This window comes from Sceloporus undulatus, chromosome 3 (assembly GCF_019175285.1).
Source record: "Sceloporus undulatus isolate JIND9_A2432 ecotype Alabama chromosome 3, SceUnd_v1.1, whole genome shotgun sequence".
NCBI lineage: Eukaryota > Metazoa > Chordata > Lepidosauria > Squamata > Phrynosomatidae > Sceloporus > Sceloporus undulatus.
This window is the reverse complement of record NC_056524.1, coordinates 79,778,015-79,800,266: the sequence shown is the minus strand read 5'-3', so window position 1 is coordinate 79,800,266 and position 22,252 is coordinate 79,778,015. Positions and strand designations below refer to the sequence as shown.

The 22,252-nt window shown below is 39.0% G+C and overlaps 1 protein-coding gene across 14 annotated transcripts in view; it reads right to left on the bottom strand.

Moving 5' to 3' along the window:
• DMD (dystrophin) overlaps window positions 1-22,252 on the bottom strand; it is a 1,477,396-nt gene that overhangs the window by 335,246 nt on the left and 1,119,898 nt on the right. For all 14 annotated transcript variants that reach the window (XM_042458881.1, XM_042458877.1, XM_042458883.1 and 11 more), the window contains one exon: window positions 13,779-13,933. In XM_042458881.1, coding sequence (XP_042314815.1) covers window positions 13,779-13,933 — 155 coding nt within the window. The remainder of the gene's footprint in view (window positions 1-13,778; window positions 13,934-22,252) is intronic.

The window sequence follows — 22,252 nt, the reverse complement described above, 5'->3', positions numbered from 1 at the left end:
TTAGCTAATCAGATTCATGGATCTTTATTATGATGATTCATCACAAGTGAAGAGAAGTAGAAGGAACAAAATGTTAAAAATATGAGTGTAAGGTTGATCATCAAGATGTCTCAAGATATCATTCACCTACACATCATCACTTTTTACAATAATATGAGAAAACCAATAGGTTTGTATCATACATTGAGAATCTTTTTGTAGTAACAGGAAAAAAGGAGGGCTTATAAAAAGAAGTAAAGGGAGTAGGTAAAAAAACTTCAAAAATAGAGAACTTATTATAGACAGTGAAGACTAGGTTACGGCACTATGTTTCAAGGACTGAAATGCACAGCAGAAGGTTTAAAGTAGTTAAGTGCTAAATAAATGCAAACAGTCTTTGACTTTTACCCCTCAATAACTATAGAAAGAACTGCTAATGACAGTTTTCTCTCATTACTTTCCATCAAAGACCTGTCTATTGATGGGTGGACTTTCATGATACACCAATATTGTTAGTGTCTGTAACACAAGTAGTTTATTCTGCAACAGCTGAATGAAAAGGAAAATGTGTGTCAGGAATGGATAGTCATTGGAACTTCTAAAAATGTTTAAGATGTGATTTAAATGGTACGTTTTCTAATATGCAGAAACATAATTTTTTGGTAAAACATTAAAAAGGGACAAAAAGTTAAAGAGCAGAATACATAAATGATTTAAAAGGTTATTTTTTTCCCCAGTACTCAAGAAAAGTTGGAGAAAATAGGTACTGTAGCTGGAAAGAATAAAAGAAAAAATTGCAAAATGCTCCAAATTTCAGAAAATGCATAAAAATAGCTAATAATGCAACAGCAAATAATGCTCCAGCAATACACTTTTCTCTGGAAAGGATTATGAGAGTGGCCAATAATGTAGTGTTTATGTTTTCATGCAGACTAACTCACAGTTGAATGGCCTTTTCTAAGAACAAGAATCCTAGCTTAAGGTATCTGTGTGTTTGTTTTGCATATTATACCCATTCTTGGGTAATGGAGCAGTGCTGAAATGGAAGGAATTAGAGTTCAAATGCTTAAAGAGACCAAAGGAATCAAGACCACTAATAATCATTTTGTGTACATGTGCCCACCTGTCAACCTATGGTGACCCCATTAATTTCATAGCATTTTACACCCAAAATATTTGACAGTTGCTTCCTTCAATCTAGCCTTTCCATTACAATTTTGTGTCCAGTCACTGGATTTGATGATACTAATTCAAACAGCTGAGACCCCACAGTCCCCTGCTACCTGTGCTTAACACAAAATACCGTTATTTTGGTGACAGTAGCTGCTTCTAAAAAGAAAATGAAGACACATGTTTACAAGTAATTTTGGCTTTTGCCCAAGTAATTAGAGTATGTGCCTCTGGTGCATCTTTTTTACTACCACAAAAATGAGGAAAAAGGGAAGCACACATCAAACACTAACAAATTTGGCAATTACAGGACTTAGAATGTCATTTTCATTATGGCTCAGTGTTATAAAACAAAATGGTGGGGCAAAGGGTAAATACATAGCAATCAATTGCAAATTTAGCTAAGCTAAACAAAATATAAGCTGGCAGATGTTCCTGTTCTAACAGAAACACTTGTTTTGGCTGTAATATCAGCTACAAGCAAAATACAATATCTTCTGGTGTCTGATGGCTCATTGTTTATATGGCTTGTCATACATGGCACACTTTACTGACACATAATCACTGCTGTGGATGCTAGTTTAGGGAAAATTAATTCAAGACAACACAAAACACACTAAAAGCCTACTTCCAATTTACTACTTGCCTCAATGAGTGCAAGATATACAGCCCCCATATGTTAAATGTTGTGTTATTTTTGGCCTCACTGAGGCATCAGGCTAGCTGAGTCACAATGCTGAAGTTACATTAAAGGCTGCACTTGACAGAAAACCCATATAAGCAACTCCAGTCTTCTCTTCCACTATACACCCATTTGCACCTACCTATTCTATCATTTTCTGCTTTTTTGGGACACTCTCCTATTTTCAGCTAGCCCTAACAACAAAGTGTCTGACAACGAAGCTCCTTTTTACAAATGCATTGTCTTTCTCACCCAGCCCCTTTACCTCCTCATTGTCTGTCTAGCTGAATTTCTTAACACCATTGGCACTGTGAAGATGGTAAAGGAGGACTAAACAAACACACACACATTTTAGTGTTGCCTTGCATCACTGTCCATGAGGAGAAGTAGAAGTAGAAACTATTTCACATGTTCTGTTACTCTGCAAATTTTATGAGGATATCAGGTCAATATATATTGCACCTTTAGTAGAAAAATGGCTGTGGTATCCAGATAATTTTTATGTGAAAGACCTACTTCAGGACTTAAATCCTCATATTATGTATAGAGCTGCTAAATTTTGTGTTGCTGCAATGAAAATAAGACCAATCCAGATGAAAAATATCTCCCTATTTTAAATAATTCTCATTTTATTTTATTATTATCACTTTAATTTTAAAATTTTAAAAAATTTTTTTCAGGGGGAATACAAACTTTGTACTTTATTTTAATTTATTTTACTTTATGGTACTCTATTGTACTGAATCATTTCAAAATCCACTGTTGTACTTATGTACTGGGCTTTGAAATCTTTTAAAATCTTGTACAAATAATTATGAAATGTATAAAATCACAGGAGAGTGTATTTTTATATTGCTCCATTTTATTTTATTATATTATATTGTGTATCACTTGAAGTTTATTGTTACACTTTGTATTTTGCTTTACATCTTTTTAAATTTTGCTGGTCATTGACTGAACAAAACATATTCATTCATTGGCTTGCATCAGCATGTTTTCAGCAAAAAATGCAACATACCTTAAACTGGCAAACAGAGGGATTCTATTCTAGGTGATTCTGTTTAGCCACATCTTCCTGCTGCCTCTGGAAACCCCTACTGAGCATTGTGTGAAAAGAAAAACTAAAGGGGAAAGGGGAGAACAGATAAGCTACCCTCATCATATTAAAACAAACAAGCAAACAAACAAACCCAGCACAGTTTGGCAACTGAAAAGGAAATAATAAGAATTCAGACATGACCTAAGCAGTGTAGCCGCTTTAGGGAAGGTGCACCTTTGATGGTCTTCATGATGAGACACCAGGACTTCCAAGGTAACACCATTTTGATTTTTCCTTGAGGCTGTTTCCTTTAGTTGTGGGGTCTCTATTGGGTAGCAAGACAGGCCCATTGGATCCATTTTGGACCTCATCTTGGTTTGAGTGAAGTTACCATTGTTGAATGGTTGGGGAGCAAGGGACCTTTGTTAGATGAAGTGTTGGACATACTCCAGATGTTTTAGTCATTCACCTTGATGAGAATGATCTGGGTTTGATAAAAGGAAAGGCCAGAGATGATTTTCTGAAGATTCAGAGATGTTGGCCCAAAGTAGTGATAGTCTGGTCCAATATCTTACCACGCCAAATTTGGTGTGGTGATGGAAACCCTCACAAGCTTGATGTAGTAAGGAAGAGTATTAACAGGGAAATCCGAAATTATTTAACAAATGTGGCTTTGTGATTTCCCATCCATTAGCTTCTGGTCTGATGATCTCTATAGGAGGGATGGGTTTCTGAAAAGGACAATCCATTGTTTTGGGGGTGGGGACTTACAGGAAAGGGTGAGGGCTGTGTTGGCCAGCCTGGTGGGGGAAAGGGACTAAGCTGTCTCTAAGCGATAGGGAAAAATTGTTGGTGCATGTGCGACCCGAAGCTTTGTGCCAGGAACACACATCACAGAAAGCTCTGCTATAGAGTTTGTGCAGGCTTGAGAACTCCTTCTCCCATACACAAAAGCTTCAGACACGAAAACTCAAAGAGCCTTTTAATTTTTGTTCCGATATTTACAATTACATACATCAACTGACAAAATGCTCTGCTCATCCACTATATACAACACCACCAAACAGGCACTGGAGCACCTCCCTTATATACATATTCACTGGTGGAAATCTTAGTCCAACCCCCCACTGGTGTGATACAATTTCCTGGTTTACATGTGCTATGACTTGGCAGTATTGAAGCTTGGTGACTTCATGTCTTGCCTTTGTGTCATCAGCTTCCTGTGACACAGCACCCTTCAATCTGCTTATTCATCATGACTTCCTTTTGAACTTGTCCCATATTGCTATATCTAGGACATTTTCTTCTGGATGCATCCATCCTGACAAAAATATCATTAGTTCAGTGTTCGCTCCTGACACCCCCTTTGGGTGAAAGGTTGGGTTCTGGGACAGCCTTTACAGGTCAAGGAACCTGGAGGTTGGAATGGAGCCTGCCTTTGGGGCCAACATGGTGGATTTGTTCTCTCTTACAAACTTGTAGGATTTGGGGAGAGAGTGCCCTATGTTTTCCCTCCAATAGGCTGGACTGAGAGTTCAATCCAGTATCTTGGATTTCCCTCGGGGCCTATGTTTTTCCCAAGGGTAGGCTAGAGGGGTTTTGGTCACATGGTGATACCGGGTTCTCCAGCTGGACCTGCACCAGGATGCTCCCCCTTCTTGTAATTTCCCAAAAAATAATGTGTATTAGTATTTGAATAGGTCAAATAAATGGCCCTTTATTTTCCCATATATATGTGTCTGGTCTCATTATTGCATGACTGATCATCAAAAGTGGGAGCTAGTGAAAGACAAAAGTAATCCCTGGATGTACTTTGGAACAAATGTTCATGTAGTCTCCAGAAAGTTTGAAATGTTTTTGTTTATATATAAAAGGCTTGATTTCACAGTACAAATTGTCAATTTTCAGTAAAGTTTGCTAGACAAGGGTGAGTTGTTCTTCTTTTTCCTGCTGTAGGCACATCCCATTTTATTTCTGTCCCTAGCATCAAATTTTCTGTTAAAGAAGTAATTTGCAGGGACACATCTGCTTTGTTCACTTAGGTACACCTGTACTCCTGTCTACTGTGGTGATTCTCTTCACCAGGAGGAATATCATCTGCTGAATCTGTCAGTGATGGTAAGACCCTTGCATTTGTACAGGACATTAAAAACTGCTATGTGTCTTGCTGTCTTTTGATAGCAGTCTCATTGCTGCCAAGTTTATTATTTTGTGATTTTTGTGTGACTGGTTTTATTGTGTTCTAAATTTTATATGTTCTTGTGGGAACCTGCTAGCTTAATGTATCAGTAATTCATACATCATTTCATTCATTCAATATATATCCCTATTTCTTCCAATTTAGATTAAACCAACATATAGCTAAATGCCTAATAATATAATGTTTTTCCAAAGTTAAACAAGCAATTATATTAAAAACATTTCAATCATTTTACAACACATTTTAAAGAAGATAAAAATACCTTATATCACATTAAAAGGCCTTTCTGCTGCAATCAGTTAACACACAACGGGCTGTCTAAATAAGAAGTTTTTTGCACTATTGGCAAAAGGAAAATTGAGAGGGGGCTGATTGAATCTCCCAAAAGAAAATTTTACATTTTGGGAGCGAACCCCAAGAAAGCCCTCTTTTGTGTCCTCATAAACATGTCTGTGATCGTGGTGTGACCAAGAGAAAGATCTCTCCTAAAAATCTTAAATTGTAGGTAGGCACAGAGAGACCATTTTTCAGACAGCTTGTACCAAAGCCCTATAGGGCTTTGTATGTCATAACCAGTGCTTTGAATTCTGCCTAGAAACAGACTGGTAGCTAGCAAAGCCGTTTCAACAACACAGTTATATCTTCCTTGGTTAATTGGTTATCTTGAACCAGCGGGCATTTCCAAATATGTTCTGAAGACAACCCCATGTAAAGTGCATTACAGTAATCCAAATGGGATGTAATCAGAACATGTGTCATCATAGCCAAATCTGACATCTCCAAGAGTAGCCAGTGCTAAAATCTAGGCAGCAAAGCTCAGATCTGAGTCCAGGTGTTAACACACAATGGGCTGTCTAAATAAGAAGTATTTCCAAACTGCAAATCTGAAATTGCACGGGGAGTACGCAACCAGCCTAAGCTAAATTCCTTTATCTTCCATTTGACTGACCAGGGATACCTCTGTTTTATCTAGATTAAACATCAGTTTGTCCACTCTGATCCAGTCTATTACTGAGAGCAGCAGACACTGGTTTAGTATTGAAACAGCTGAAGATTGGGCTGAGACATTTTTCTCAGTGTGTGGCCTACAGGCATTCTAATAGCTGTAATGACGGTCATCATTTTGTTACATAACACCAGCTTAGCCACTGGAACAAGTGCAATAGATATGTATTCATGAATGGCCTGGATTTGAAAAAGCAAAAACTAAAGCACCGGATTCCTGGCAACATCCCAGGAAGAAATAAAAGCAGCCCTGTCTGCTTATTATGAGTTTTGGAATAGGAATCCTTTGAATTAACATAATCATTCCCCTCCCTTGTAATTTCACCTGCAATTTGATTTCACATCACAGAATGGCATCAGTGACTGCTGTGTCCACATCAACACAACTGAGCCCAGAATATGGTGTAACATTATAATGAATAGCTAAATACTGACAGGAAGACTATGCAGTTATAACTTCCCCTTCTCATGACATGTACACTTTAATGACACAAGGGAGAACTGTAATAGGGGAAACTATGAAAGAGAACTTCATACAAAAAGAAAATAAGGTGCCCAAAACAGCATGTCTGTAGACGACTCCCAGAAAGTGAACACATGGCTGATCCTTCTATTCCTGGAACACAAACAGGTACCATATTTTCTGGCGTACAAGACGACCGGGTGTATAAAACGACCCCCACCTTTTGGAATGAAAATACAGGGTTTGGATTATACTCACTGTACAAGATGACCCTCTCTTCAGCAGCAGGCTGGGCGTGCTCGCACCGGCTTCCATGGGGCTCCAGAGGCCTGGAAGCCGGCAGCCCTGGCTTCCATGGGCCTCCAGAGGCCTGGAAGCTGGCAGCAGGCTGGGCGTGTTGGCTTCCAGGGACCAGGGACGCCTGGAAGGTAAGAGAAAGATGGTGGCGAAGGCACCGGGCCGCGAGGCTCTCTAGCGGCCTCTGTGGTTAGGCTTGACCCAGCGTATAAGACGGCCCCAACTTTTAACTCCATTTTTAGCATTAAAAAGTCATCTTATACGCCGTAAAATATGGTACGTCACTTTGGAAGTGTAGCATTTACTTCAGTACAACAACCGAGGGTGCTAGGGCAGTGTAAGGAAAGCTTCAAAGTAATACTGCTGAAAATGTATTTTCCATCCCATTTCCCATGCATTAATATTTTGTCTTATCTGAACTGTATTGATTTAAATTTCTAACAAGAGAGTGGAATAATTGCAAGCTGCTCTTGTACAATACTATTAAGTATTTGTACAATACCAATAATACCAATACAATAAGTTTCCCCTACAACATTTGATTTGACAATATTAACATGTACACTTGTCTCTCCACATTTGCTGGGATTAGGAGCACAGGACCCCTGTGAATGTCGAAAAAGCAGAAATAACAAAAACACTATGTTTGTACCTGAGAGAACACCTCTCTAGGAATCTCTAGGTCCTCCAGTGCAACTCTGTGGTCAACACCTGCCAAACATTGACCATAGAATTGCACTGGAGGAGCTAAAAATGCCTAGCGGAGTGTTATCTCTAGGAATCTCTAGGTCCTTCCGTGTGACTTTTGGTTAAAGTTGACCATAGAGTTGTGCTGGAAGACATATAGATTCCTAGAGAGAACATATTAATAAAATCCATGAATAATGAAATCCACAAAAGTCAAAGCTGTAATTGTGGAGGGATGAATGTATAATCACATGTTTTCTCAGAAACTAACAGGACAGTAATAGGACAACTAACAGGCAGGGGGTTGGACTGGATGGCCCGTGCGATCTCTTCCAACTCTATGATTCTATGATTCTAGTACCTTTACCTAAATATACACAAAAGGTACTTGCACCCCAAATCTTCCAAGCACTTAGGGAATGGACAAAGAATTGGGAGAGGCTACAAAAATGGATGCAGTAAGGATTTACATTTGTGAACAATTTACTTTTCAAACATCTTCAAGGGATAATTCATGGAGGCTTGCCTTCCCATTAAACACTTAGCGCTCACTTTTAAATAAAATATAGGTACAAATGGGTTCTACAAAGCCTTCTTTTTTCTTCTTCTTATGTTTTATCAGATCTGGCAAAACCAGTGTAATGCTGTTGCTCAAAGGAACAAAATTAACTGGATGACTTGGGCTGGTTGCCTCAGATACGGCTGCAAATAACCACACATAACAACAGGTTTGGAAGAAAGGCCACAACTTTATTAGCAAGCAATTGGTAAGGGTTGGCACCAAGCATGAGGTCAGGATCTGCAAAATCATACAACCCCACGTTTGTCTGATTATCCAAAAATCTGGCACCCACCAGGCGCTTGGGATGACCTAGGGGCTAAGGAACACAACTTGACCACAAAACATGCCATGCGTTCACATATTCACTAAGCCCCTAGTCACCGGGAGGTGCTCCCGCGTTATGGCCCCCGCAATGGCCATACGCCTGCCCTATTCGCCCCCTGGTACCTATTGACTCCCAACCAGAGCTCCATAGCCCTGGTACCACACCGTGCAGATCCTGGCCTATGCTACTGCCCCAAGTTGTGACAAAAAACTCACAAAACAGTGGTGGGTGGGCAAGGGAAGCTGCTCCTGTCTTCTTCCCTTCCTAGCTTGGCTCCGCACCATGCGAAGCCAAGCGCCGACTGGGGGACAGGGCCTGCAGCATGGCCTTATATAGGCCTAAGCCCCGCCCACCCAATGTGTGCTGCAGAACTCCTCCTCCAGGACAGCCCAACTAATGGGCTGCCCTGGAGGACTGGAAGCTCCGCACCACTGAGCCCAGCTCCCAGAGCGTCACGGGGGAGAAGGACCGCCCCTTCCGCCCCGCGCACCAATAGGGAGCCGGGGCAAGCCCCAGTGCATACTGGGGCTTGTAATTTTTGCCGCCTCTAGTGCCTGGCTAGCGGGCGACCGCTTTTTCTTAGATTTGTTAAGCCCTGTTGAAAGGGTAATGGGTGTATGAGTTCTTTGGAGGAAAGGTAGGTTAAAAATGAAATAATTAAATCTCTATATATAATATCACTCAAATATGCCTGTATATGTTCTGAGGGGCAGAAAAGATTTTTAAGATATAAAATGGTGGTGAGGGGGAGGGAAAGATGGACAGAGAAGTGAGAGCAGATTTAGATTTTATCTTTCCTTTCAGAATGTTCAGCAATGTTAAGAGATCTGCATTGCTTTCAACCTATGGTCCCAACTATGTTTCAATTGAATTCAGATGATCATATGATCGGTGTGTCTTTGTATGTCCTCCATTATTTCTGGAAGAACCATACAGATTTTTTCAAAACCATTTTTCTTTTAACAGATTTGTTTTGAAAGTAATAACAGTCCACAGTATCTCTTAGCAAAACAACAGCTCTTCAACAAGCACAGTATCAGGCATCTGATTTTTGTGCCATATACAGGCAGCCACACACATTATGACAAGAAAATTTAATTCACACTAGGACACACATTACAAAAATTGTGAAAAAGCAGTCAAGGTTTTTATCACTTAAATTAGCACATTCACCATTGGTTTGTTGGAATTCTGTGCTGCTATCGACTATTCAAAAACTGCTCCTTTATCTATTGGGCTCCATTTATGATCTCAGTGGGACTTCTTGAAATCCACTCAACAAACAGTTATATTCAACAGGAAAATAAGCAAGTGAAGTACTGTAAAACTGAATCCTCTAACAACAGCAAAAAGGACAATCTGCCCTGATACAAAAGTAATTCTCCAACCAGGACAGATTTTCTTCTGTAGATACAATTCAAGGTGTGATAAATAAATATTCATATCAGATTGCTACAGCTGATGAAGCATGACAGCACCACAAGGAATAGATTACCATTGAGAAATTTATATTCCAGGATACTGGTGTCATGAAATATGTGCCTCTTAAGGGTCAAAACATGAGGGCAAGGGGATTTGAAGGAGTATAGCTTCAATCCCATTACCACACAGGGAAACAGAAGGCAAATTGCAAACCATGTTTGAGTATATTGATGCAAACCTATTTTATCTTTTCTATGTCCAAATCCTGTAAGCTCTTATGAAATCTGCTGACGTCAATCAGAAGCAGACAGAGAAAATATGTCACTTTACGTAACATGCACTCTTAAGAACTAAACATCTTAGTTCCTGCTACCATTTTCAGTGTACAGACAGCGCAAAGTCAACAGTAAAGCGCAGCTGGCAAGCAGCTAGTTAGCGGTACAAACCTGACAATAATCATGGATATTAAAATCACACTGACTGAGGAACATTCTGCTAATGATAAGTAATTATGATCCTAGTGAGTAAACTAAAGACTGTGGTCTGGAAGGTATTAAAGAACAACAACAACAACAACAACAACTATAATAATAATATTTATTTGTATACCGCCCTCTGGCAAACCAATCCGGGCGGTTAACAACAGTAAAATATAAAATATGACAATTAAAAACACTTTATCCCTCCCCCCCTTAAGACAGTATTAAACAGTATAACATATTAAAAACACAATACAAAGCATAAAACCAGCAGTTAAAACTAAAAACCCTGATATCCCTCTGTTGATCCTCAACCATCACTAAGATGGGGCCACGGGAGGAATGAGGGAATCAGGGAACCTGGGAACCTGGGCCCTAAACCTCAGGGACAGGGAAATCTGTCAAAAGCAATTCATAATTTTGTGTCAATAATATACATACCATATTGTCATGTTAGGCTATGAATGCCTAGCAGCCAGCCAGAAATATAATGTTCCTTCAGTATAGCAGGAATTAAAGAAATTAAAAGCCTTTAGAGGGGAAGAGGTTTTATACATGGGTTTAGCTATCAGGTCGGCAGTTCGACACCCAAGCGCTGCATGACGGAGTGAGTTCCTGTCACTAGTCCCAGATTCTGGGATAAATTAGGACTACTTTGGTGCAAAGGTAACAGCGTTCGATGAAGTCATGCTGGCCACATGAACATGGAGTCATCTTTGACAATGCTAGCTCCCTTGGCTTAGTAACAGATATGTGCACCGCCCCTGACTGTCTTGACAAACATGACAAAGCGGAAACTGTTACTTTTATCTTTACCTACAAAATAACTGGAAATAAAGCAATGAAGGGAGGCTGGAATCCCCAATTTCTTTCAAAAATTCTCACCTGAAATTCTTTGCTCACTTTGTTTAAAGCATGTAACAATTTTATCCAGAAACATATGCAGTGTTTGTAAGCAATTTACCCATAATTTCAGAAGTGCAGACAAGAAAGTGGCTTTAAATTATTTCCCCTATAACAGCATTTTTGGATTTTATATGTTACAGCACGGGCTCTTCTGACCTTATTCATAAACTGCAATTAAAAACAATTTAAAACCACATTAATTTTGGATTTGATTAGAAGTTGTAAAATTCAGTGCTAGATACTAAACCAATTTAAGTGAACTCAACTTAATTTTTATGCATGACTTTGAATGTACAATATGAAACAATGAATTGGAGTTCTACAGCTTTAATAAAACTAATTTTATTCTATGTATTTCTTTATAGATTTTATAATGGGTGATTCACACTTCAGAAGAAAGCTCTAAAGTATCTATAAAAACTGACCAGAATCCAAATTGACCAAAGAAGGACTATTAAAAAACCTCATTTAAAAAAACCAAATAATAATGATTGGTTTTTTTTTAATGGACACATGATAGAGTTTCTAGCCTTATGTGAATCATATTTTCATAAGACTGTCATTTTCAGACCTATGCAAAGGTATCTTGTAGTACCTTGAGGACTAATTTTGTGAGACATGTTGTAGCTTGAGCTTTCCTAGACTTGGTCTGCTTTGTCAGATGCATGTCCAAATCTATGAAAGCTTATGCTACAACATCCTTTGTACAGTTAGTACAGTCCATTATGAGCAGATTTGCACTTTCTTGGTGCTTAGGAAGGAGGTGATGGCAATAGCAATGACATGTTGGTTGCCAGATATAAGGTGCCATTTTCTCCAATGCATGGTAGGGTGTACATTTGGTAATGCATTTGCATTTGTAAACAATAACTTGTGTCATAGGACTGGAAGTTGCCCAGCCCACCCCATCCAGAGCTTCAAGGAATCTGGAGCCATGTATTGGGACTTCTGGAGCCTCAGAAGTGATGTATTGGCGAAAATGACAGCTCAGAGCTGGCAATTATCTCTTCCTACCATCACCAGCACAGACCTTTCCCCTGCCACTGCTTTTAATTTTGCTGCTGCCATCTCCCCCACCTTCACAGGTTTAATTATGCTAGTTGTCATGGCCAGCCAAGAGCAGGTCTCGGAGGAGGAGGAGGATGGGGTTCCTCCAGTGCAAGAGGTAACTGAGGCTACACCAGGTGTTAATCCTGCTCCAGTGCAAGAGGTAATTGAGGCTACACCAGGTGTTAATCCTGCTCTGTCAGAAGCCAGCCCTGATCTCCCAGCCCCAGAGGAGGAGGCTCAGCCAGGTCCTAGTGCTGGTGTGATTCCTCTGGTGGTACAGCAGCCTAGTGGTGACTCTGGGGAGGAACCAGGCTTGGAGGTTCCCTCCTTTAGGCAGCGCAGGACTGAAAGTGCTGGCAGACGTAGGTACAGGAGGATTGCTGAGAGACAATTGGCAAACAAGCCTCAGCTGGCACCGAGGAGGGAATCTCCTACTTAACCACCTGTGAGATGCTAACTCAGTGCCAGAGTTTATTGCATGATTATTTGGTGTGACTGCTGCCTGCACTGGCTCCCTGTATCTTGATTCCGGAATGGACTGGACTATTGCTACCCTCTGGCTGACCTGACCTGACCCTGGACTGGACTGACTAGTGTGATCCCTGTTATCCTGGCTTTGGGTTTCGGTTTGCTCTTTCTCTCACTCCCTGCAAGGTTTGTGGACTATTTCCAGCTGCATAGCTAATTACCTTGTTGAGCCATCCTTATTGGTGTATGTTTGTGTGTGCTGGCTACAGACCAGGACACTAGAAGAACCAAAATGTACTTTATATATATCATCTGAAAACTCACATTGTATAAAACAAATCACAGAAGTAATCAATTGGCCTAAGGAGAATTTAAAGATAAGCTAATGTTATTCCATTAAATGTTGGGGTGTTGAGAAATATATAAATCTAGTGTTAAAATTTGATAGTGTTGGGCTAAGCTGAAGAGAGCATTGCATGAAAAGGTCACAGCTGAAAAGACCCATGAAAGGATGCATGGCAATATAAGAAATTTGGTTCATGGGTAGGAACTCAAAATGCTCAAAGAAAAGTATTAAGTAGATAAAACTAATTAGGACAATGGATTGTGGTTAAGAACACATTCTAAACCAGAAACATTTCCACATCACAATACTGGAAAACATGTTAGCTAATATCCAAACTGTCATACACTTAGCACATAGGGCATTGTGTTTGCAAGGTCCAGACTATGCATAAAGAAGGAATCCATCATAGCTGCACAACTATAGCTTTTGAACAACACGTTGGATAAGTAAAAGTGTACTTAAGACACCACAAGAGAAGATATACTGCTATTTGTAGAACTGGAAAAGACACTGGAACTCTGCTGGTGCAGTTTTCTTCCACTTCCATTTAGAAAAATGATAACAGTTGGGGAACTGTTTTCCACATGATTCATTTTTAGCTTTTACGTTTATTATTTCCTGAATATTCTTAAATTGGTACAAATAAAAGTAGTCCTACCATTTTATCAAGAGTAATAAAATGAGACATGGTATCCTACCTCTTATTAATAGTCGCCCAAGCATCATTAATGTTATTGGTCATCAGTTCTACTTTTCTGGTGTCATCAGTTGAATAATCCCGGAGCAGCTTAAGTGCCAAATCATTTGCCACATCCACATTTATATGCCATTGCCGTAGCTCTTTTGCAAATTGCTGGATAAAGAGAGGGGGGGGGGAGTTTTGTGAAACTTGAAAGTGATCAAACAAACAAAGTATGTAGAAAAACATTTCAAATATTTTTAAGGAGAAGGTATTATCTGTTCAATAATATATGAAACAATGTTTCTTGATAAACTACACATCTTATTACATAAATCTCCTAAGGAGCCAGTGTTCTTACTTTCTTCAGTGAAAGATGCATTCCTATACATGTGTCCCACTGGAAATGCAGTTTCCTCTTCTGCTGAATTCAAAGAAAAACCCGTAAAGTTGAAGGAGTTCCATTTATTGAATGAGAAAGTCAAAGTCCACTGAGAAAAAGCTAATAAGTACGAGGACCAAGGTACACACTACATATATAATTCATTTTACTGGATAGAGTGGTATTTTTTGTTTGCTTTGTTTCAACTTTTTTAGTTATTTACAGAAATATTACAGAAAAATTTACAGAAGACTAGTAAGTGAAAGGGGAAAAAAGGAAGTGCTGAAGCCTCTCCTCCCAGTTCTCTATACTCAAACTACATTTGACTCACAGGAGAAACAATATTATTATAATAACACGTAGCTTTACCATAAGCCCTGAATGCAATTTAACAATAGCAGAGTGAAAATCTCCATACACACACCGGATTTTACCTTTTCCAAAAGCGGGTATAACAGTCATACAAGAAGCTGTGCAACCTCTTGTTTTAATGGTAACACCTTGCACAATGACTTTCACAAGAAAATATATGATGGATACCACCCTTGAATTAAATACCCAATTGCTTAGATTGAATCTTACACTAGTACAGTCGCATAATTAGATGAAGAGATAAGCTTAAAATGCAGTGACATACTTAATACTTATTTTCCCTTAAAAACAAATGCATGATTTCAGTACTGAACATTCTAATTTATGTTTGTGATATATAAGAAGTCATGTATGAAGAGCAGAGTTAGCGAATAAAGTAAGATGTAACTACTGTACTTTCATGTGGTATTTTTCCTTCTTGTTTTTTTTATTCATTAGATTATGTAATGAGTGCCACCTACTGGAATAATATTAAATATGCATACACAAAAATTTACAGTACTACTAAAAGTATAATGTATTAATATATACTTTCCTTAGTACTTTTTTTGAAAAAAAAATTTAAGTACAGGAAATCTTTTAAAAATGATTTTACAATATTGATCAAGCTGCTTTGCATAACATGCCAAGAAAAAGTGGAGTATAAATTAATAAACAAACTTTGTTTCTGTTCTAGAATATTCTAAACAGCTCTCTTCCATGTTTAGCAGAATCATGATCCTGGGATATTTCATATTATGTGGGAATTATGCTGTGAATAAAGCAATACTTTATTTACTTTATTTCTAATACTTTAGAAATAAACTACATGGATATAACAATAACATAGCAGTAATAATGATGCTGTTAATTCATTTTAGTAATTAACAGTGTTAAAGTATAATATGTAAAGCAAGATTAGATTCAGAGGAAAGAGGCGTGAAAATTGGACAAAGGAACATCAACAGTCTAAAATAGGCAGATGATATCATACTACTAGCAGAAAATAGCAAAGACTATTGAAAAAAGTCAAGGTAGAAAGTGCAAAGGCAGGTTTATAAGTGAACAATAAGAAAATAGCAATTATGACTACAGATGATTCACATAACTTTAAAACAGACAGTAAAGATATTGAAATACTTCATGTTTTCCATACCTTGGCTCAGTCATTATTCAGAGTGGAGACTGCAGCCAAGAAATCAGAAGACGACTAGGGCCTGGTACAGACCGACATTTTGCGCTGGTCTGGGACTGAAATTAGGATGATATAAGGCTGGGCATCCACACATGCTGAGCTTTGCTATTGGTGCACAGGTGCAATAATTCTGCACGCTTGTCCATATGGGGCACACAACAATGACGTCTGCACGGCACAGCGACCAAACAGCACTGCACAGACATTATTGCTATACAACAATGGCGCCTGCCCACACTGTAAAAAGAACCTGCTGGGAACAGATTCTTTTTAGGGCTCCTGGAGGCCATGGCGTTTGTCTGCTGCGGCCTCCATCCTGGGGCCATTTCCAATTTGTACTGCCCCTAGGACTTGGAAGGGACTAGGCTATGGGACTATGGGGACAATGAAGGAACGAGACAAGATCCTGAAGTATAAAGATGTATAAAGTATAAAGAAGGCAGCAGGAAAAGCAGAAGACCTTATTCTAGATGGATAAAGCCCTGAGTGTGTAAGGCATGTGCAGGACTGTAGGGTACACGGTGACTTGGTGGTCTTCCATTCATATGGTCATTCTAAGTCAAAGTCTACCTGAAAGCAGTTAACAAGAGTAATAAATAACAATGTGTGTGTATGTGTATCTGTGTGTAATGTTATTGACTGAGAGCACTGACAAAGAAATCTGCTAAAATTCTTGCGCTGGTACTGTAAGTACTGTACCAATTTAAAACATCTACAAGAAAAGAGTAGTACCATCCTTCTACCAAAACACTTTGCAAAATATTGATGTTCTCTTTCTTGAAAACTAGTTTTTATTTTCAGTTATCTTTGCAATGAAAATTGCTTTTGACTTAACAAACAGCATTGAATTGATGCTAACAAAGCACTTCTATCAATACTTATATTTTGAAATAGACATAAATGAACAATGCAACATTCTTGTATGTTATGTTTAAGATAAGCTTTCAAATATAGATGATAATTCAAGCAATGTGAGTGCATAACATCCACATAATTAATTATGCTAATCAGAAAACCTTTATTTTATCTTATTTATGGCTGTAACAATTATGGAAATTTTGGTCACCAACATGGTCCAATTCTTGATGCTAAAAGAGAACCCACAGTGGGGTACCATCTTTTGCTCATCCTAAAAGATGCTTTAAATCTCCAAACAAACATTTTCTCTTCAAAGAAGGGGTAAAATATGACAGGATCAGCAAGTGTTTCATTGGTAGAATGCAAAGAAGTAATGACCTATACACTTCTATCCAGCAAATCTGTACTGTTTCTAGCCTCTGTGAATTGAAATGACCTTATATCCCCCTCTGAAGAAAACTATTTAATAGGCCTACTGACAATTCATTACAGGCCATTTAATAAGTGGTGCTTCTCACCATTAATTTCAGTATTTATATCTATTAAATTCCTGACATCACTAAACAACAATATCAGTTGGAACATAAAATGAGAAATAGGCATCTCTCACTCTCTCTCTCTTTGTCTCATTCTCTCTTTCTCTGACGCAAAATATATAATCTTTTCAATGACTGTGAAGAGCTCCTTTCTTCAGTCTTCACTTCCCATTCTTTTGCAGTAAGATGGAGACCAAAGTGATGCAATGAGTGTTTTATCAGTCAGCCTATTAGAGTCCCATTATTTTCTGTCTTACATGACTTCATGTAATGAATTTTTATAATTAAACTAATGACATAGTTTTCCTCTTCTTTTTTTTCTTCCTCTTATTTTCAGGTCCAATTTATCTCTAAAATAATTATGGTTCCTTTCTTTCTCTTTTTAAAAGTGTTTCATTACCTTAATTTCATTGTGACATATTTTAGAATAGCCTTCTTAGTTTATCTCTCTCATTGCTTAAACTTTCTGATATTGTTAAAAGCCCCATGGAATGACAAAATTGTGTGCCACATTCTGCTCATATGCAATTAATTTTTCTTCAATAAAAACAGTTGCAGTGATTTTGTATGATTTTAAAAAGTAAGAAAATAAGGTAAAGCTTCATATCTATCTATCTATCTATCTATCTATCTATCTATCTATCTATCTATCTATCTATCTATCTAATATTCACTCTGTTCAATAATACAGGCATTGGGTGCCAAATACAGGGGACAGGGAAATAGTGTCACTAATTTAATACACCCCTCACCCACATTAATCTTAGAATTAGTTGTTTATATAATAAAAAGAAAACCATGCTAAATAGTACAAAACTCCAGGGGCCCATTTTATTTCTAGAATGAAGTGAGTACACACTTAGGATGTTTTCTAATATTTGACTTGAACCAACATATGTCAACAGATATAGAAAACAAGACCATGACCAACAGATTGGAAACAATCAGTATACATTCCCATCCACAAAAAACGAGACAAAAAAGCCTACAGCAACTGTAGGATCATAGCACTAATCTCCCATGCAAGCAAAATTATGTTCAAAATCCTGCAACATAGGCTCCAACCAAGCAGGTCCAAGCAGGATTCAGGAAAAGAAGAGGCACTAGGGACCACATTGCAAATGTACAATGGCTAATGGAACACACCAAGTTATTCCAGAAGAAAACCAGCATGTGCTTTATAGACTATAACAAAGCCTTTGACTGTATAGGTAATGAAAGGCTGTGGAATGCCCTTTAAGACATGGGAGTGCCAACACACCTGATAGGCTTAATGAGGAATCTGTACTCAGAAAAAGAGGCCACTGTCAGTACAGAACAAAGAAAAACAGAATGGTTCCCAATTGGCAAAGGGGTCAGACAAGGCTACGTTTTATCACCCTACCTATTCAACTTATATGCAGAACATATTGTAAGAAAAGCAGGCTTGGACACAGAAGAAGGAGGAGAAAAAATAGGAGGAAGGAATATCAATAATCTGAGAAATGCTGACAACACCATAATACTAGTATAAATCCTCAGAGACCTCAAATAACTACTAAGGAAGATCAAAGAAGAAAGTGCAAAGGCAGGCTTACTGCTGAACATAAAGAGACCAAAATAATAACCTATGGAGAACTTAAACATTTTCAAACTTGATAATGAAACAGAAATAGTAAAAGAGTTCTCATATCTGGGATCAAACATTGATAGGAAAGGGAATTGCAGTCAGGAAATCAGAAGAAGATTAAGAATGGGAAGGGTAGCTATGAAAGAACTAGAAAAGATCCTAAAATGCAAAGATATACAACTCAGCACAAAAGTTAGAATCATACAGGCCATTGTATTCCCTATAACCATGTATGGATGTGAAAGCTGGGCAGTTAAGAAAGAAGATAGGAAGAAAATGAATTCATTTGAGATGTGGTGCTGGAGAAGAGTGGACAGCCAACAAGACAAACAAATGGATCCTACAGCAAATCAAGCCAGAAATCTCCCTGGAAGCCAAGATGACAAAACTTCGGCTGGTGTACTTTGGACACATCATGAGAAGGCATGAATCATTGGGGAAAATAACAATAATGCTAGGAAAGGTGGAGGAAAGTAGAAACAGAGAAAAGCCACATGCCAGATGGATGCAGTCTGTTAAATAGATCATGAGTATAAGTTTGCAGGAGCTGGGCAGAACAGTGGATAGAAGGTCTTGGAGATGTCTCATCCACAGGGTCGCCATGGGTCAAGATCGACATGAAAGCAAATAATAACAACAACAAACATATACAGCTTGAATATAAGTGTAGATACAGATTAAACATTCCATCAGGTATTCAACTCCACTGTTCTACATTAAATCTCAGAGAGAGAGAGAGAGAGAGAGAGAGCCCTTTCACCCAAATGCTTACAAAACTGAAAGCTCACCTCTCTACACCTTTCTCTATATTGAAAACTTCATTTTAAAATTCAGATTGGGAACAAAGCTGAGACAACGGAGCTTATTGCAAAGCGACTTAGGGGCTACAGACAGCCCTGTAAGGGGCGACTCTATGGCACAATACAGATCGCAGAAAAGGGGCAGTCCACAGCCGCCCCTTATCTTGCTGGGTTGGAGGCAGGTCAGCCTCACCGGCAGCCCCTGTGACTCCAACCCAGTGGTTTTCCAGGCAAAATGCCACTTCCCCATGGCCTGGAAAAGGGGTGCCCTTGGGCCTTCAAGCTTCAGGATGCTCCAACAGCCCCAGACAGAGGAGAAAGGAGCCGCTCGGCCCCTTTCTCCCTTGAGCTGTTCCCACAGCCGTTTGGTGGCTGTGGGAACGAGGTGCACGCCAGAAGGATCTCCGTTTCGGAGCTCCTTCTCGCACTGCAGTTTGGCTCCCATAAGTGGCCTGGGGTGGCACGAACACGTCACGCCTGCACCACACTGATTGGATGCAGCATGCCCGTGATGTCATAATGGTGGTGCCTGTGTGCACAGGGTGCTGCCATTATCACACACTCTGAATGTGCTAGGGTTAGGGGCCCGTAACCCTAGCACGGCACCAACACCGCATCGGGCCTCTGCCACCCCTGGAAGTGTTGGGTTGAGAATGTGGCAACTGCACGCCCCACCCCCAACCTGGTGTAAAAAGGAGCTCCTATTTGTGCCATAGAAGGGGTGCTGTAAGTGCTCCAATGTGGCGTTATGATGTCTCTCATGTGCAGTGTCATTTGGGCACTGCACATGAGGCATGTCATCATGGTGTGTGCCATCTGGGGCCCGGGCTGTGCAAGTAGGGCTTTGAGCGTGTGAACGACCTGAGCCCTAGTTTGCCTGCAGGCTGCCACAAAGTGCCAGTCTGTACAGGCCCGTACTGCTCCTGAATTTGATTCTAATTTGGGCTGTATCCTGGTCCTATCACATCGCTTTTGGATTGAAGTACAGCCCAGCTGCAGCCCATGTCCCTTAACATGCTTCTGCGGCCATTTTTCAAAGTCAGGAGCTTTCAGACTTTTGACTTAGCTACTAAGCATACATAGCCAATTCTTTTGTTCAACAGTGCTAAGCTAGGCAGAGATTTCTTCAAAACCTAAGCTTCAGTATTGACTGGTAGTAGGTCACTAAAATTGCATAGAATAGATGGAATCAAATTTGGTCTCAAGGATCATTCTTCTCTACCTCTGCAATAGGTTAAAATTTAGCATATAGTTTAAAGTTAGTTTATTATTAAAATTAGTATATAGATGGTACAATGTTTCACAGCAGCTGAACCAAATAACCAAGTCATACCCCTCACCTGGCTGGAGATGTAAATAAGAGGCTGTCCAGATTGTCAGCTATTATTTCATATTATGGTAGTGAATCCCAATATTAAGTATATTCTGTTCAAAAACTTAGTCCTATCTGTCCTCAATCTCCCATGATTCCTCCTCATTGATGCTATGGATTATGAGGTAGTCCACACATAACAGTCATCCCTTTCCTTAAGCAGGGACATTTTGTAGAAAAAGAGATGCCAGTGATACAGGTTTGTCTGGAAGTTCTCCCATCTAATTTCTGGACTCTGGAAATTCTCCATTAGTTAATCCTTAACTCAAGAAAAATGAACTTTACACTTGCTGAAGGATATTTCATTTATTCATTCTTTGCATTTTCCAGGGCTCAACTCAGGCATATAAAGCAGATGGCAGGGCTGGACCCTGGTGAGTCCTGTCACAGATGAAGCCCTGAGGACTGGAAGGGGCAAATTGGTTTTAGTGTTAAGGAATTCTCTTAGCTTCTACTTTTTCTGTATGCCATCATATACAGAGAAGATAGACAGCATCTGGCTCAGTGTAATTAAAAATGATAAGGTGAAAATAGTTCCCTGTGCATTGTAAATATATTAGAGGCTAATAGAAACTACTACTGCTTGATTTAATAAAGAATATATTAAGTAATTTCTTTTAGAGTCCTAGTTTATTGTCAGATCCTTACCTGTCTAGCTTACAATAGAAATCTGAATCAACTGAGTTCAGAATGATTTTTGAGTTCCTTTTGAATTTCACATATGTCTAGCTCATTCAAGCACAAAATTGGAAGTGCCCTCACATCTGAAAGGTTTTTATGCAGGAATTGACAATAAGAATCACAATGCAGACAAAAGGAGATTTCTCTTTTGCCATAAAAAAGAAGTTACCAATCTTGAACATTTTTTCCTTCAATTTAGAGGAATAAGAAAAGCAATAGCCGAACAACTACCAATTGGCCACTATGTGGAGAAAAGATGGATTAGAATAGTCTTGGATGTGATGCAATGTAGCACTTCTTATGTTCTTAACAATCTGTTTGACATTGTTTAGACATGTTATTAGCAAGAAATTACTCCACTGGGAAGGTGACTAGAAGTGAAGGAAAACAAATCGATATTCAATTATAAATCAAGATAGATTTCTTCTTCTTCTTCTCCTCCCAGAATATGAGAACACGTACTGCTTATCATTCTTAAAATATGTAGCCAAGTTGGTTCCAGAGCAGAACAACAGAATCTGAAATGCTTTGATCTGGAGATCTAGACTGATCTGGAGATCTGGTCATGAAAAGAAAAAGCAGGACAAAGTCACATATGATGATAAAAGAAAAATGACAGGGTTGGGTGATGCAGAGGGAAAGGAGAGAGAAATTGATTTAGTTTATTGAAAGTTTGGTAAGGGTGTGAATTTCACTAGCCTTCTACAAT